We start from the raw sequence: 19,246 nt of genomic DNA, 5'->3' as shown, positions 1-19,246 counted from the left end.
CGCTGGATACAGTGCAAGCCTCTTGGCTTCCCTGTTCCAGCTCAGGGTAGGATTGCGCTCTCAGTGGCTTTGGTTTTTTAGTTTCAGTTTCCATATGTTGGCACACTTAGGGTGCAATCCTAACCTGCGTTGGAACAGGCAGGCCGACTGGTTTGCGCTGTATCCAGGATAGGTTTGGTGCGGCCCGGGGCGCCACTTGGAGTAAGGGTATTTCAGTCCCCTTACCCCAAGCAACGCCCAGGCAGCCTTTTCAGCTACTTGAATCCACACCTGCAATTTTGTGGGTGCAAATCTGACTGGCCCAAGTAACACCGCTCAGCCAGAGATGGCTGGCCCCACTGTGGCCGGCCTCTTCCCCTCCTGGTCAACAGTTCATCCATCCTCTGCCCAGAAACTCCTCCTCACAGTCTCTATTCCTCCCTCCCTCCCTCCCTCCTCTCCCACCTCTTCTGCCGGTCTGTCTGTACTGGCACAAACTCATGCTGTTCCAGTGCTGCTCCAGTTTTGCTGGTCCCAGCCTGCTCCCGAGTAGCTGCGAGTAGTAGTAGCTGAGTAGTAGCTTTACAGCATGTTTGCGACTCTCAGGAGCCAGCAAAAAGAACTTGTGCCAGCACAAGGGTGGGGGGGGGGAATAGAACTGTGCTGCACATTTCACTTTCAGTCTTGTGTTAAAACAATTCTTATTTCTAGATCCATGTCTCTAGTCAAACTCAAAGTGGTGAGCAAAACAGTAAAGATATAGCTATTTATAACAGCTTTAAAAACTCTATTTTAAAATAATCGAGTATTTAAATATTAAATGCTTTTTCTTAAAAGGAGCGCCTTGACACTTTCTTCTTGAATTCTAGCAAAGTTAAGCTAATTGGGAATGGAATTCCGTAAACTGGGGTAATAACAGAGAACTGCGTAAAACATTTTTTTGCTTGGGAGAGATTTCTAAGTTGGTCCCACATTGTTTGAATGTCAGCACCTTAGATTAAGCAAACATGGCCAATAAATACCAGAAGTTCAGTTTTTCTCTGAAGGCCTTTTCACCACTGGTGAAGTATTTAGATTATAGTTTGCGGAAAAAACTAAAGACTAGGGGCAGCAATCAAAGTGTTCTTGCACAAATTCTATGATCACAAGGAACCTTCCCCAACCTAGTGAAATTCCAAACCTGCCTTCCAAAAGAGCCACTTCTGAGGATCAGGGGGATAGTGGCATGCATAATATCCAGTGCAAGGAGGTTGCAGAGGGATGGCAAATGAGCAGAAGATGTAAGGGAAACCATTTGTGGAGTATACCTTCTGTAATTTTAAAACAGGAAAAAAATTTAATGACTATACCTTAATCACAATGAGTGAATATGAACCTAAAAGACACAATTCACTACATATAAAGAAAGGGTTGACAGTGTAACCCACACAAACAGTTTCTAATAGATTTTCTTGCACTTAAGCCAGCTTTAGTCCCTTTGAAAATTGTGAAACTACTATCATAATAACCTGGTCCCATGAACAGCTACATTGGCACTGCTGCATTTCATGGCATTAGGCTTAAAGGTCACAGCGCAAGCAGTAGCCAAGAAGTTATCTTTCATATTTGAAAATACTTCTAAAACTGCTTTGCAAAATGAATAATTTATTCATTTTCAAAGTGTGTATTTTCACATGCTGTAACACTGAACCACAATTTAAAAACCAAGGATGAAAGCTTTGATTTGTTTAATTAATAGATCAATCAGCTAAACTTTAGTTGATTAATTTGTGCAGGTAAATCAGGGCACAATCCTAATTGCAGGCTGCTCCGTTCTTCTTGGCTCTGCGCCATCTCATGAGGCAGTGCAGATCCAAGTAGACACGTTGGAGCTGCTATGGCTTTTCCTGGGGAAAGGGGAAAAGTTTTCCCTTGCCCCTGGCTGAGCCATAGACAACCCAGACTTGCACTGGACACTGTGCAGGCCTCCTGGCCTGCTTGTTCCAATGCAAGTTAGAATTGTGCTGCCCGTTGATTAATTTGTGCAGGTAAATATGTTGAGAGTTAAGAGTGCACATATGCTTTTGAGGTGTTTTTTTTGGATTTTTTTAAAAGTAGTGCAGTATTTCTGTAATCAGGGGTAAAGAGAAAATATAAGATGGCCTTTCCTTTTAACAATGAAAAGTAGTACATACATTGACTTTCTCCTGCCCTCCCCCCTCCAGTGGTCTCTGGTCAAATAGGTTTTGCAAGTGTTTTTGAAGCAAAATCTATACCTTGCAGCAAAATCTTTTGATAAAACACATAATGGGATTTTAAAAAAGTATGTGTGTTATTCACAGGTTGCGATAGCTCATCTGTTTTCCTCCTTCATGTTTCTGAAAAGGTGCTATGCACTTAGCTTTTGTATTCAACTATTTTAGCTTCTATGTCCATCCTTTTCCAAGATTTTAAAAATGCGAAGTCTCTTGTTGTTAAGATCCCGAAAGCTATAGTTTTTTCACATTTCTGTATATAGATGGCAAAAAATTATATTCTTATTGTATTCAGACAGGTAACTACCATGAATATTCTACGCATAAAAACAGCTGGAGCGATAGGCATTTCTGCTACCTGGGCCAAGAGGCACTTTTTGAAGTGACATTCCTCTTTTGTTAAGTAGGGGCAGAGCCAGTGTTCCTATCCACTCTGGCATAGCGTCCCACTTAGTGGCTATTTGCTTGGGTTTCTTCTGCATCTTTTTTATTTTTTATTTTAGGAGCACTTTTGGGACAGGGAACTATTTGCTTATATATTTTGCTATGTAAACTGTTCTGTGAACTTTGTTGAAAAGCAGTATATAAATATTCTTATTAACAGTAGTACTAATAATAGGCAGAGAGAAATTTTAATAGTGTTCTATTTTGTGGAGTTTTATTTCCTAGTCATGATGGTTGCAATATCAGTAGTATGCATGCAATAAAAGAAAGAATCTCTTGAGTTCTTATAAACTTGAACACAAGACAATAGACTTTGGTAGTGATGCTGATCTCTATGTATCTGAGACCAGCAGTGGTCCAAGTATATCTAACAGGTCAAGCTTTGAAATGAAGAAGCAATAAGCCAGTGAAATGGTACTATCACCGAAACATGATTGATCAATTGAATTCTATCAGAGACAGTGGACAGTGAGATTAACTCAGGCCTGATAGGTTCAATGAGTTAAAGCATGATGTTCATTTCAGCTTCATTTCACCAGTCTTTGCTTGTGAAATTGGTCAATCAATAGAGGTTGAAGATCATATATATATATATTGGTGACCATCTTATAGGGAATATAATCTAGTGTTGTCAGCTCTTGACTCCGGCTGCCTTCAGTAGGTAATGGAGACAGAGCTGAGACTCTATCAGTGCCATCAAAATGGTCTGATATCTTCTCCAAATGAAAAGTATTTTTGGATCTCTGATGATTTATCTTTCTTTCTCCCACCCCGGCCTCCCCCCGCTTCTCACTTTGATCTACAGCAAAAACCCATACCCATCTTGGAGAAATATAGTGATTTCTCTTGAAAACATTTGTGCAATGATCAGCTGCATACACTGCAAAATATAAAGCTTTTTCTTAGTGATATTGTCCTTCAGAACACAAAAACAAATAACAGCATTTAGGAAGCTCAAATGGGTTATATGTAAAGAATTCTTCCAGAATTTTATGATTTGGAAATCATAGCTTTGCTATTTAAGACAGAGTGGCTACACTGCTTGCCAAGATAAAAGTGGAAGATGTTCAGGATTGTAGTGTCCAATAGGTTGTAAACAAAGCTTCCCAAGTGGTAATTAAGTGAAGTCTTTGTCTTTTTTTCTAGTCTCAATTACAGGCAGAGAGCAGCAGGAAAAAGAATTGCAGTTTTTGTAACCTGGTAATATTTCATTTGCTATCACTGTGTTTGAAAATTAGATATGTTTCCTAATTGGCCTACATCTTCTTATAAGCTGAAATAATTTGGTTATATTATCAGGTAATGAATTTGGGCAGTGTGGCCTTGAGGGGGTGGGGAAAATGACACCATACATGAGCAGAGGCTACTTATACCAGTCAATCCTATGAGTATTTCGTTTCCTAAATTACCACAGGAAAGTCAAATAGGATAATATAAGAATGCTCTACTACTCTTGTTTTATATAACTAACATAACAGCAGAGAGGAATACCTGACATCTCTTATGCCATTGTCTTAATTTGATTTTGCATAATGATAGCAATTTGGATTCGTCTTTATTGGAGTACAAATATCAGCTTTAACATGCATTTGAGGTACTTCCACCTTCACTTTGGACTTTGCCTTTCCCTGCAACTGGATTTTCTTTTCAATAATCATCTTCTGTTAATGTTTAATGCCAGCATGATGTCTTTTCCAGTGGCTGTTGCTGGTGTCTCTTTTGTATATTTTTTAAGATTGTGAGTCCTGTGGGATCAGGGAACCATTTATTTTACTATGCAAACCGCTATGTGAACGACGTGAACATGTTGAGAAGCAGTATAATAATTATAATAATGATAATAATAAAAATATGTTGAATATCTAGGATATGTAGAATTTATGCCAGTGGTTACAAAGTTAGGGTGCAATCCTATCCTGCGCTGCAACAGGCAAGCCAAGAGGCTTGCGCTGTATCCAGTGCAGGATAGTGTCCAGAAGCAGCTTAGCCAGAGGCAAGGGGAAACTTTTTCCTTACCCCTGGGTAAGGGCCGCTGGCCCCTATGGGTCTCCTTGGACTTGTGCCACCTCTAGAGGTGGCGCAATTCCGAGGAGAGCAGAGCAGCTTGAAGCCGCTCTGTTCTCCCTGGGAACAGGGGTTGGGATCTGGCATAACTGCTGGATCCCAGCCCCGCCTCCCTCTCGCTGCCTGCCTGCCCCGGGGCCATCCACTGCTCACCCTCCCCCTTCCCAGGAACACCTCCCTCCAGCCTCCCCCACGCCTAGCTTTTCTGCTTGCGTTGGCCCAGAGAGGCCTACGCAAGCATCTGAGAGGAAACGGGCGCAGAGGCTTATGTCAGCCTCTGCAGGCCTGCACTTCTTTGAGCACCGGCATTTCTTCCTCTCAAGTAGGTGCAAATGTGCTTTACGTGCAAACATTGGTGATCCTCCCAGGCTGACGCAAGGGACTTGCGCCAGCCAAAGTAGTTTCTAGGATTGCTCCCTTAGACTTATTTAAGTTCCCCCTTGCTATCTTGGATACTTTAGCTCTTTGCTAACACGCTTAAATTGGATAGATTCACTGTGGATAGATTCAAGTGGCGGGGTATTGGGGTATTGCCCTTTGGATCCATCCCTAACGCTCTCCATGCAGGGAGCCTCTGGGCAAAGTACTCTGGTTGTCATCTCCTCATTGTGCTTCTCACAACAGCCCTGTGAAGTTAGACTGAGCGATTGTGACTGGCCCAATGCTACCCACTGGTCTTTCTAGCCGAGTGCAGGTTGGAACCCAGGTATCCCTGCTCCTAACTACTTGATCATTCTAACTTTCCAACTGGCACCACATTGGGAGATCCAGCCACAAATGATTTGTCAAGTACTGGCACCAAGTTGCTGGGGACCTGGCAGCAAAGCCTTGCCCTAGCCCTTCCCCATGGTGACCCCACCTGCCTCCTGATGGTGCTTTGGGTGTTAACATGGCTATCAGTACTTTCAGGGCTTGGCAGTGCCTGGTAGAGGTGGGCCCTCTATTGGGTGTGGGCCCTCAACTAGTGCTCAACAAGGCCAACCTCTGACACAATCAATCCCTGAGTTTGGTACTTTGTGATATAGGGAACAGAGAATTGGAACTGAACCCAAATGATTTCAGTCAGAATCCTTTCACAACCACAGACTCATTGGGTGCTGTGGCCTTGAACATATTACCAGCTTACAGTAAAATGGGACCCACCTCCCAGGGACTTTGCTAAGAGCTTCTGGAGAGTTTGCAGCTCCATCAGATCAGAACCATTCTGGTGTTCTTACATTCCACTTTGCCTGGTCTTCAATAGGAGCCAAGACAGGGTCATCTACTCACGAGTAAACGTGCATGTGTGGTTCAGTTTTCCATAGGTTTTCATTTTCCATAAGACTCAATATATTTTCATTGTCAGTTTGGAGGGGGCGGGGCTTCCTTCTTGAGCATTTTTTGGGGCTTGCATTTATCAGATTGGGACCAGACCCTCACCCCATTTCCTGTTCCCTTCCCACTCCCTTACTGTCCTTGGACTTGCACCAGCTAAAGAGCTGGCACAGATCTAAGGAGACACCCATTGGGGCAGCGGAGGCTTGCCCCAGGGTGAGGGATCAATAGTTCTCTTACCTTGAAGAGACTCCATCAACTGCCACCCACGTAGGATACAGCATGCACTCCATTGGCCTGGCTGCATTGGTGGGGAAAGATTTAGGGACCGGTCCTATCCAACTTTCCAGAGCCAGTGCAATGCAGCCACGGGGTAAGAGAACAAACATTCCTTTATCTTGAGGAGGTCTCCATGACTGCTCCCCCATCACAGGATAACGCACACACCCTGTTGGCACAGCTGCATCAGTGCTGGAAAGTTGGATAGGATTGGGCCCTTAACAAATTAGGCCTCCAAACAGAGCAACAAAGTGAAATCTGAGACAAATACATTTTTGCATATTCCTATGTGTGCGTTTGCTTTCTTATCTATTTATTTTTAGTAGTGTGATTGGGGGATGGAGAAATTACCCAAAACCATGGTATGAGGATTAGCGGGCTTAGCTCCCGTCATATTTCAATCATTCCCCCCATGTGCTATTTATAGTTTTACAACTGAAAGCCAAATTGAAATCTGGTTTCATGATTCCTGGGATCTTGATCTGTGTTTATTAGGAAGTAAAACCAATTTATTTCATTGGGGCTTACCTCCAAGTAATTCTGCTTATGAATACAGTGCTAGTGTTATTTACATGAAAACACAATTTTCCTAAATGATGGAATGACTGGATGAAGAATTCCTTTACTGCTCCCTGGAGCACATTTATAATTTAAACCATTAGAAATCTGCCAACAGTATTTTTAATTATCGAAGATGTTCTGGTGCACTCAATACCTGATGACAATGGTAATTATCTCACATTTATGTGAGTTTTGAAATAAATTGGCAGAGGAATTCAAAGTTTATCACATTTTCTGGATCTGTGATTGTAGGATTCAATTTTGAATTAATGCAAACTCTTACAATTTATTTTTTAAAAAACCCGGATTTCAGTTATGAACAAGTTTTGGCCACAAAGCTCAGCTTTTCAATTTGTAGTAGCGAAATTGTAAAAGAAACAATTTTCATGATGACTATTTTTTTTATACAAACTGAAATTGAATCTTTTTAATGTCCACAGTGCAATTTTGGGTGGGTTTTAGTTGTATTTGCAGTTTCAAATTAAAAGCAGAATTTATTTCCTATCTAGTTTAGGCATTGCCTTTCAGGTACAATTGACCTCAAGGCTCATGGATATCTCCTATCCCAGCAATTTATTGGACCAGACCTGATTAGCTTCCGCAGTATAATGGTATTATGTGCTTTGAGCCCATATTCTGATATTGCTTCAGAATTGGTTTAAAGCTTATAAAGACAGTGAATCCCAATTTGTCAGTATAGTCAAGCTTGTGCAAGGAATTTTCCCTACCCCTTCCTCCCACAATATTCCCCTGAGTCTCCCTTTGAAAAGTCTCCTGAAGATTGAGTAACACTTGGAAATGGGTAGATGGGGTACCAGGAAACGGGGGAGGTACCAGGAAACGGGTACCACTGAACCTGAGAGTTCAGTGCAGGTACTTTTCATGAATTGAGCTCTGCTTGAGAAAGGTGCTTATGCCTGTTTTCATTCTTAGCACAAGTCCAACTCAATTTGTAAAATTTATAGACCATGCAGCCCACCCACACTGTATCCAGTGCTGAAAGTGAGCAGGCTGGAGGTCTTCTTGGGGTAAGGGAATCCCTTAAGGTAATTTGGTCCTAACTGGTAAAGGGCCTTAAAGATTAAAACCAACACTTTGAAATGGGCTCAGAAGTGCATTGGCAGCCAAAGTTAGAGGATATGAGTTATGTCGATGTTTCTCAAACTATGGGTCGGGACCCACTAGGTGGGTCATGAGCCAATTTCAGGCGGGTCCCCATTCATTTCAATATTTTATTTTTAATATATTAGACTTGATGCTACCATGGTATGTGACTGCATTTGGGGAAATGTTACAGACCTGTGCTTTAAACTAGCTACTATGTATATTCTTTTAACAATGGTAGTAAATGGGACTTACTCTTGGGTAGGATTGCAGCCCAGGATTGTTAAAAATGTTCCTGCTTGATGATGTCACTTCCCATCATGACAGCACTTCTGGTGGATCCTGACAGATGCTCATCCTAAAAAGTGGGTCGTAGTGCTAAATGTGTGAGAACCACTGGGTTATGTGCTTCTGTCAGTTTGCTCCTCCTTCTGAACCAATTGAAGTTTCCAAACAATTTACAAAAGCAGACACATGTAGAACACATTACAGTTGCCTAGTCAGGATGTAATAAAAAATGTGCATTACTGGCTAGATCTGATAGGGACGCAATTGCCTTAATGCATATTCATAATATAATTCTGTAACAGTTGATGTGTCCAACTATATGAAAGTAACTGAAGGTGTAATTGCTTTCATGATTGCAGAAGCAGAAAAATCTTTTTGTTTCAATTTCACCATAGCGGGGCTGAGACTGGGGTCAGAACCAAATGGGAGGCAAAGTACTACCCACGCTACCACTGTCCTGCCCCATTTTAAGGGCTATTTTAAGGCCATCAGCTGTTTTGAATGGGAAAAAAAATCATGAAAGCACATTGGGCCATGCTACACTTTCTGTGTAATGTGTAGTTTGACCCTAAATTGGGTGGCCTATGTTTATGCTATAATTTGATTTGCTATAAATTTAAGATCTAGAAAAATGTAAATGGTGTTTGCCATTGTAATAGCTATATATCTGTTTTTCTATTTTTTTCCCTTTTGGAAAGGTATTCAGGAGTCTCCAGTACCAAATGGCCATTCTCTCCCGGGTAGAGATTTCCTTCGGAAACAAATGCGAGGAGATCTTTTCACCCAGCAGCAGCTAGAAGTGTTGGATCGAGTCTTTGAAAGACAACATTATTCTGACATCTTCACAACAACTGAACCCATCAAACCAGAGCAGGTAATTTTTAGAGATGAAACTAATTTTTTTTCAGTTTTATCTCCATATCTAGCTCCATATCAGATATTCATAAATGATTATTCAGCATCACCTATTACATATTTTACATTTTATATTCGTAACAATATTTGAAATCTGATATTCATGATTTGCTAGTAGGATATTCTATGCATTATATTAATATTTGCTATTCACTAATTGATATTAAATTTTTGATATACATTTTCTGTAAACTTACACACATTAAAATTCAGAAACTTGGAGATTATCTATTTAATAAATTTTTATACCATCGCTTCAGCTGAATTATCATGACAGTTTCTAAAGGCAATATAAAACAAACAATAAAAACATAAGCTAACTCACTGTTACACAGAACAGTAGTAAAACTAGCAGCCACATCACAGCTCAAGCACCTCAGACAGAACTTTCATATCACTTCAAATCACAGTGGTTGAAATTCAAAGAAAGTCAGGTTCGTCATACTTAACCCGACTGTAATTAAAGTGAAATGCAACTAACAACGTAGCACAATCCTATATATGTCTACTTAGAAGTAAGCCCTATTAAAGTCAGTGGAACTTACTCCCAGGGAAGCATATCTAAGATTGCAGCCGCAGTTGTATATTGATTTCAATGAGATCTAAATGTGACTACTGTGCTATGCGTCGGGGCCAACACTTTTAAACAGAGTCAGGCTCAAATCCTAACCAACTTTCTAGCACTGACACAGCTGTGCCAATGCGGCTTGTGCTGTATCCTGCAGTTGGGGGGCAGTCACAGAGGCCCCCTTAAGGTAAAGCAATGTTTGTTCCCTTGCCTCGGAGCTGCACTGCTCTTACCTCATTGCTGGAAAGTTGGTTAGGATTGCGCCCTCAGTCAATTCACACTTTCAGCAGTGATTCTTCATGGGTTAATTGAGGGAAGACTAAGCTGACTGAGAGGCATGTTCTTGGATGCATACACAGAGTCAATTATTTAATAAGATTCCCACTCCCATATTTAATAAGATTCTAAATCCCACTGATTCCAACAGAAGAGATGTATGCTTTCTCTTACTTTTCACAGTACAACCAGTGAGGTTTGATTTTCCTGGATCATGTCAACTGCCTCTGTACCCCCAGACACACATGTGCTAAAATATTGGATGATAGTTGAAGGATTAAACTGCTTTCAACAGCTGCAGTAGGAATGGGAAGTTACATGTTGTCATAAAATTTGTAGGGTGAAACCTCCTCAGTCCTGATACTTACTTCATTGGAGAAAAAGTTTCTGTTTAGTTTTGTGATTGCTAAAAAGTTTCTGCTTAGTTTTGTGATTGCTATGGTTTGCCTTGAATATGGATCTCATGCACGGGCACAGAACCTGAACACATTCACATTATAATATACATCATATGTAAGACCTGTGAAAATATTCAGGCAAAAAACTACCTGGTTTTCATAGTGCATGAAACAGAAAAGAGTGAAATGCTTTTGTGTACCATTAGGTGGAGTTTACTTTGCTATCCTTATTGGAGGTAACTCAAAGCAACATGTACAGCAAAAGTCTGTCTAGGCTGAAGGATGTTGAATTTTAATACAAGCGCACAGACTCCTGTTTGGTCTTCCAGTCTGTCACCATACACATATTGATACTGAATGTAAAGGAAATATATTTGGAAAAGGCAGTTTCAGAATTATTTTTTAATTCTTTAATTATTTTTTAATTCATCCAAGAGCACTATTTGTAATTTTTTTTTTAGTTGAGCAGAATTGGCATTCACAAATCACATAGTATCATCAGGAACCTCACATAGACATAAGAGAGACTGCTGTGTGCATCGTTTATGACGTGTGCAGTCATTTATTTCCAATGCAAGAAGTGTAATTCTATAGTTTACTTATCTTTTTTCCTGATTTATGTGACATATTCAAAAAATTTAAATGAGGTGACATGCTTTACAACAACAAAAGTATAAAATATAAAATAATCACAAAATACACCAGATTGTAACACTTCAGTCTGAATTAGTTCTGGTCAAAGCAGAGGTGGTATTGTACTTTGAAAAGAATGACTCTCAATGACTGTCAAATGAGCTAGTGAAATATCCAAAATGTTTGAACCTTCAGAGAGTTTATGTAGTGTCTGTGTCAGGGTGGGGGGGGGGGGAGTAAGGGTAAAGCTATACCAAGATGCAACTTGCATCCTGGACATTCTATAGGATCTGAACTGAGTGTCAGCAAAGCAGCAGCTATTGTCATGATTACATTAATTCCCCCACCCTGACATACATAGTGGAGGACCACAGAAAAATCTTACTGCTGCAGTTGATGTGTTGGTGGGAAAAACAGGTGCACTTTACAGAGATAAAATGTAGATTATGCATGAGGATGTTCTGTGTAGCTACGTAAGTATGTGGGCTGTCCAGATCTTGTAAGGTCTTGAGATATTTGCTGAAACCAAGCAGAAGCAGTGTTAGAACAGAGTGAACAACATTCTAAACAATGAGCAGATAGCATAGGGCCTCCTCTAGAGGGACCCGTCCTCTAGAGGAGAGAGAGTTTTCTTGTTCCAGGAAACTCTAGGATTTGCTTTCTGAGAAATAGAGAGAAGTATGCAACTGTATCAGAAGTAAACTCTACTGAGTTCAATGAGACTAAGAGCCCAATCCTGAGGTCCACGGCATGGCTCCACACCGCGGACCTCATTTGCAAATGTGCTGTAAGGCACGTTTGTGGGGCTCACTACCAGGCTCCTGCTGGAGCTAGCCGACCACCGGCCGGCTTTGGGCTAGCGTGCGGCGGTCGCCCAGGTTCCGTGGCTTGGCAGTTTCCTGGACCGCCGGGCTGCGGAACAGGAGGCATGGCATGGCTGGGGGCATGGGGGAGGCATTCCGTGGAGGGGGGAGGCATGTCGGGGTAGGGAGCGAGGTGGATCCACCACCTGGAGGTGGATCCACATCCGCTGGAGGTGGATCCAGAAGTAAACTTATTGAGTTCAATAGGACTTACTCCCAGTTAAGTGTGTATAGGATTGCAGTCTAAAGAGAGTAAGGGATACTAATTAACACTACAGTTTTTTCAAAAGAGGCAAGGCCTTTCTTGTCAATTTTTCAATACAGGCAAGGGATAATTGTGTGGAAGGAGGAGGACGCCTGTGTTGCAAGTGTTTACCAATCCCAGTGATGCTTCAGCAGTGAGAAAGACTGTCCAGGAAGAAGGAGCTATTGGTCAGATGGAAAGTGGAAGCTTTATGTTGCACTGGAGTTCATCATGGACTGATTGATATCTGGGTGAATGGCAAAGCATTCAGATATTGTTTCACCATCAGTCCAGATTCTGCAAGGGTTGAAGGCATGAAGTGCTATTTTGTGAACTGGCCTTTTGCTTCAGTAGAGAAGTGTGGCAAAAATTTTTTTCCAATGAACGGCATTTCACCCTAAAGAAACTCAAATCAATTTCAAGTTCATAAAGAAGTGCATTTTTTCGGAACAAAATTTTGCCATGCTTCTCTACTGCAGCAAAGGGCTAGTTCATAAAATTGTATTGCTAAATGCATTCAGAAAATATTTAGGACCTTCTTTCAACCATTTGTTGAAAGACTGTTGAGATCAGATCCAGATATGTATCCTGACCTGCAAGAATGAACCCTGGACAAAAACATGTTTTCATGTAAAAGCTCCATTCTGGGTTTGCGTGCGAAAAAGAATGCTACTTTGGGTAGAAACCCTGCCTCCAGTACTTAGACTTGCAAAACCCATGGTCCTTGCTGTCAGCTCTGACAGTACTGCTCACCTATTTGTTCTGTGGAAGGAGAGGAACTGATTCCAGACTCCTGCTTCTCCTGACCCACTGTAGGTGATTGGTGCTGTCACTGCTGATGCTAGCAATTATTTGTTTGGTAGTGGAAATTTTCACCCTCAACAGTAAGTCAACATGTGTGGAGTGATACTCAGAACTGTAAATCACTGAAAAAAATGCTAGACAAATTGCAAATGGAATTAAACAAATGAATGGTTAAAAGTTGCTTTTTGCTACAAGCATTGGATCAGTCAGATTTTCTCATGAATATTAGAAATTAGCTCCTAGGACAATTAGCAGTACAATTTCATTTTCATGAAAACTGTAGAGTAGAGCTAAAATAAATGTGTTCCAAGAAGTTGTACTCATTATGATGATGAATATTCCCCAGATATTTGCTAAAAGTTTATGACATGTAATGATATTTAGTATCAGTATTTTACTTTGATATTAAAATTTAGCAGTGTTTGATAGATGACATGCCAATGGCATTTCGTATTTGGCAGTGATTGTTAGATGACAGCTTGTGAGACTGCCTATTTGACAACAGTCAAGATCAACCTCTCGAGATATCAGCATGTTTAAACTGCTTGAATTTTGAATTTTGAGGCTAAATTTTTTATTCAAAACTTAAAATCAAATTGTAATTTCAAAATTTTGCATTTAGAATTTGAATTATGACACTGGGGGCACAATCCTAACCAATGTTCCAGCACTGATCTAGCCGCAATGCAGGCCCAAGATAAGGTAACAAACATGCCCTTACCTTGAGGAGGCCCCCTTGACTGCCTCGGACTGCAGGATGCAGTGAATGCCACATTGGCACAGCTATGTCAGTGCTGGAAAGTTGGTTAGGATTGCACCCTGAAAAGTTAAACACAGTGGCCTGGTTTAGACAAACTAAACAATGGTTTAGTGCTATGTACCCAAGGGAGTTGCAGGCTTGTGTGGTTCCCCACTCCAGTGTTTCTCATACATTTAGCACTGGGACCCACTTTTTAGAATGAGAATCTGTCAGGACCCACCAGAAGTGATGTCATGACTGGAAGTGACATCATTATTAAAAGAATATACATAGTAGCTTGTTAAAAGTACAGGTTTGTAATATTTCCCCAAATGGTCACATACCTTGGTAGCATCAGGTCTAATATATTAAAAATAAAATATTGAAATGAATGGGAACCCACCTGAAATTGGCTTGCGATCCACTTAATGGGTCCCGACCCACAGATTGAGAAACACTGTGTCCATCTCCTCTTGAGCAACAAAGGAGGAGAGTGAAAGCTTTCACTTTAAGAAGAAATTATATCTCCTGCTAAGTACCAGCTTGGGGAATGGTAGTTTGTTAACTAACAAGAATTAGCCAAACCATGGTTTGATATCCTGTCTTGTTCTACCTCTAGCAAGTTATTAACAATAGTTCCTTATGTATATATAAGCTGCAGTTTATTCTTAAAGTGAAAGCAAAAGCTTTCCCTCTCTTGTGCATGAAAAAGGAGAGGGGGATGTAAACTTACAGCTTGTTCATGTAGTACTGAAGCATGTCTTAGCACAGGATTGTCAGACCCATGGCCTGTGGGCTGTATCTGACCCAAGGAAGCTCTTTTCTGCATTGCATGATAATTGGGGTCTCCCAGCACTGCTCTCAGCGACTCTCAGCTGCTGAGCTGTGAAATGGTGCTGCAGCAGCACTGCTGAAAGGGAGGTGCCTGGGTGACCCCAGATATCCCAAGGGCTACCCTTCCTGCAGTGCTGTATGATAATTGAGTTCTCCCAGCACCATTCTTTTATCAGTACAGCTTCTTCGAAGGTGCTGAGAGAGAAACAGAAGGAGGCATCAGAATGCAAGGAATGGTAAAGGAGGGGCACACCAAGAAAGGTGAGAGAGGGAGAAAGGAGACTCTGCTGAGGGGCTGGGAGAACCCAATTGTCTCGTGAGTCACCCTTTCAGCAGCTCTGCTTCTTCTGAGGCATTACTTCACAGGCCACCTCTCAGCTGCTGAGCTGCAAAGTGCAAAGCTCAGCAGAAGTGAAGCTGCTGAAGATACGGGCTCTTCCATATCTTGAAAACAGGATCAAGATTTGCACATTTTCTCTTCTGTCATTTGCAGCTACTCAGATGAGAACAGAGTGCTTATTTTTGGACATCACCTATTTAATGATGTCACAACCTGCTTAATGACATCACTCCCAGCCCTCAGCATGCACTATGAATGTTATTTGACCCACTGTATGAAACGAGTTGACACCCCTGATTTAGCATGCATACACACACAGAGAGGAAGCTTCTAACACGGGAAGGAAAAATTATTGCTTCTTATAAGCCAGAAATGAATCACTACCAGGTTTGTGGACATCCCTGTGCCTGAAAGGGTGTAGCTGTAAGCATAAATTTTTCCTGTGCAACCATTTCCATTATAGGAATTATTTGCATATACATTCCTGCAAATGAAAACTGATAATGTGGGATACAACCCTTTTTGTTTTCAAATTCTTAGCTCTAACTTTGTCTCAAAATTGAAAACTAACAACTGGGGAAAGGGTAAATGCAGTCGTGGCCTACAGAGATTTAATTATAAAACACACACAGTTTAGTTATTGTTCCTTTTGTATCACTTTTAAGTAAAATTACATTGGAATCTGCCAGTAGTTATACTGTAGGGAGGGGGAGGGGAGGGGGAGAAACTGCTTCTAAAGCCAACACAAGAAAGCACATCAGCAGCAGAGAAAAACCTTCCCATATTTACTCTCAGTAGACTATTAAACAGCACTAGGCTATTAATTTGGATTTTGAGTCTTCACTAAAGCCCATAAAAGTGCACAGTTGTCGAATGGAGTTCATTTTAATTTCCTTTCAATCACAGTAAATTATTCAGGTGATAAATCAGCTGGGGCAACCTCCTGGCTCTAATAGAAACCCTAATTCCTGGCTAATTATCCAGCCCATTGCTGCCAACAGATCAATACCTCTACAAAATGGAAAGGGCTAAGGCCCTGCAATGGGCAGAGTGTCAGAAAGACAGCTGGGAACAGTGACATGTGTATGACCCCCCTCAGAGTTCAGAGGTTGGAGGAGGTTAAACTGTGCTACGGATGTCTTTTCCTACACACACTCTCTCTCTCTCTCTCTCTCTTTAAAGGAATGCTTCCTCTTCTCATTATGGATTTACTTTAGAATTTGTAACCTGGTTTTAAAACAATTTCAGCCATGTGTTAAAAAAATCTACAGCAGATACACCCTTTTCCTCTTTCTCTTCTTCTTCTGTTATCACTGTTACTATAACCCTTATAACACAGTGATAACATGCAGTGGCGGAACTCCCCACCCATGTGCCCCGGGGGAAAGGTCTGTGATGGTGTCCCCCACAGGATGTCATGGCCCCCCATGCACAGATCCGCCCCCCCTTACCTGGAGTACAACGGAGCCTCGCGCAACTCCAGGATGTGTCAGGGAAGCCTCTCTGAGGTTCTCCAACGCTCTAAACTGTGTTTCGGAAAACCACAAGCACAGTTTCCAACCCCATCGGGAGCCTCAGGGAGGCTTTCACAGGGTCCTAAAGGCACGTGAGGCTCTGCGCCCAGGGAATTTGCCCCATCAAATGAATGGGACATCCACCATCGATAACATGATATTCTGTCAGAATACACATGTGTATAGTATTTCAGACGGGAACCATGAGAGGGGGGTGCATGGGGTAAAATGTACCCTGACCCAGGGTCTAAAAGGGGGACCAGGAGTCAAAAGAGGGGGCCTGGAAATTTGCTGGAATCTTATATTTTCCTATCTCACCAGGGCCCATGAGGGGGGGTGTAGGGGGTACTTTGCACCTGGACCCAGCATAAACAGGGAGCCAGGAAGCCAAAGGATGGGAGTCACAAATTCTTTGGGATCTCAGAAAATGTTTGCATATATTGTATGAAGACTAGCATTCATAAGAACATAAGAACAGCCCCACTGGATCAGGCCATAGGCCCATCTAGTCCAGATTCCTGTATCTCACAGCTGCCCACCAAATGCCCCAGGGAGCACACCAGATAACAAGAGACCTGCATCCTGGTGCCCTCCCTTGCATCTGGCATTCTGACATAACCCATTTCTAAAATCAGGAGGTTGCACATACACATCATGGCTTGTAACCCGTAATGGATTTTTCCTCCAGAAACTTGTCCAATCCCCTTTTAAAGGTGTCCAGGCTAGACGGCAGCACCACATCCTGTGGCAAGGAGTTCCACAGACCAACCACACGCTGAGTAAAGAAATATTTTCTTTTGTCTGTTCTAACTCTCCCAACACTCAATTTTAGTGGATGTCCCCTGGTTCTGGTGTTATGTGAGAGTGTAAAGAGCATATCTCTATCCACTCTGTCCATCCCCTGCATAATTTTGTATGTCTCTATCATGTTTCCCCTCAGGCGCCTCTTTTCTAGGCTGAAGAGGCCCAAACGCCGTAGCCTTTCCTCATAAGGAAGGTGCCCCAGCCCAGTAATCATCTTAGTCGCTCTCTTTTGCACCTTTTCCATTTCCACTATGTCTTTTTTGAGATGCGGCGACCAGAACTGGACACCATACTCCAGGTGTGGCCTTACCATCGATTTGTACAACGATTTGTACATAGTTTTATATATCGTAATTCACAAAAATTATGATCCGATAGCCCAAAAGAAATTTTGTACCCCCTGTTAAAACTCCACTCAGAGGCACCGTTTTCGGATAGTACTTGCTGGGCATTTTTTTTGGAGGAATTTTGTTTGAGTTTCCCAGGGTGGGTTTTTTTTTTTAAAGTTGTATAATATACTTCCTGCTTGTTAGCGTATTGACAGACAAGCACATGCCAAAGCACAAAGGAACGTTTCTGATTATGTTAATTTATGGCACCTATCCAGGGTCTATTTTAAGTTGTGCCAGTATGGGAATGGTTTGCCCCCTGAGGTTGACTATACCTATTTCACATATTCCTGGAGAGAATTTTGTGTATTTCTGAGAGGCAAGAGGATACCAGAAATGGAACCAGCAGACTGACAGAAGAGAGAAGGCAAAATTAAGGCACATGACGACAAAAACAAAAAACAGTAAAGTTAGCTGGCTTAAAAAAAAAAAAAAGGAGAGAGGGAGTGGGAAAATGCATGAGAAATTCAACTTAGGATACTAGACCCTGACTGGGCAGGCTGAACCCACAGCCTCTCCTGGAGCAAATGCTGACAGGATCCTGGGCTTACCTTTCTATTGTCCATTTGTCATGTGTCTTGTGGCTTACTAATGTGGAGATCTCTGTTCCAATAGCAATTCCATAACTTTGTACCTTGTATGCCTGATTATTGGCAATTGTGTAGTCTGTTGAAAGCTGGCAGACCTTGCCTTAGGGCAAGTGATTGGACAGCCATACTATTCAAGACTTGCCACACTATGCTTCAAGAATTTTAATGTGTATTTTGCACTGCATATTTTGCTATTGAGGAATATATTGTTAGCAGGGATGTGCTGTGTGGTGGCGGCAGGTGAGGTAGAACAGCCCCACTGGAGTCCTCCGAAAGGCACTTCCAACTCCATGTAACCGTGCAAGCACTCTGAACACGCACTCTGAACGGCAGCTGGAGCACTTGCATTGTGAGTGTTAGCGCGCTCATGACGGCGACAATTTTCAGAGGACTCCAGGATGGTTCTGCCTCACTGTTTGCCCCCACACTGCATAACCCTGACTGTTAGACACCAGTTCCTTGAGCAATAGAAAATTTCATGGCACCATCAGATTTACATAGGCAGTTTTTTTGTGTTGTTTTTTTGGGGGGAGGGGGGGGAGAGAAAGTACCAGAGACTTACAGTATTTTTTTGTAAATTCTGTTTACTTACAAATATTTGGACAGAGCTGGTAGGAGACAAGCAAACACACAGGCAAGCAGTGTCAATATTAAGGCAGGAACAGTCTCTAAAAGCAACAGCAGCACGAAGTTGTGCTGCTTATTGTCAGTCACTTCAAAAAACCCAACTGCTTTGATTTGTTTCCTCTGGCCAAGTTCAAAAGCATCCTCTTTTTTCCCCTTTAGAACAGAATTCACACCTGCTTTTCAGCTCCCACATGGTCAGATGGATCTTTTACAGTAGTTCCCAAACTTTTTTTTTTTTAAATGGCAGCTCCCTTTATCTACTGGGCCACTGGTTGTGGCTCCCCATTAGGGCTACAATCCTATAGGGTGGTTTATTTTCCTAAGGATTCCATGACTCCACTGGCTTGTTTCTGCAGCTCCTTGGAGAGCCACCGCTCAAGGTTTGGGAACCACTGTTTTACACAGAGAGCTGCTTGATGGAGCATCAGAGAAGACAAGGTG

At 41.9% G+C, this 19,246-nt stretch overlaps 1 protein-coding gene across 1 annotated transcript in view; it reads left to right on the top strand.

Annotated features, from left to right (window-relative positions):
- Positions 1–19,246, top strand: part of PAX5 (paired box 5) — a 265,588-nt gene that overhangs the window by 71,522 nt on the left and 174,820 nt on the right. Inside the window, exon 6 of the mRNA XM_066613994.1 lies at positions 8,966–9,141. Coding sequence (XP_066470091.1) covers positions 8,966–9,141 — 176 coding nt within the window. The remainder of the gene's footprint in view (positions 1–8,965; positions 9,142–19,246) is intronic.

Source organism: Tiliqua scincoides, chromosome 2 (genome assembly GCF_035046505.1).
Source record: "Tiliqua scincoides isolate rTilSci1 chromosome 2, rTilSci1.hap2, whole genome shotgun sequence".
In the NCBI taxonomy this organism is placed as follows: domain Eukaryota; kingdom Metazoa; phylum Chordata; class Lepidosauria; order Squamata; family Scincidae; genus Tiliqua; species Tiliqua scincoides.
This window is presented reverse-complemented; position numbering and strand designations above follow the sequence as displayed.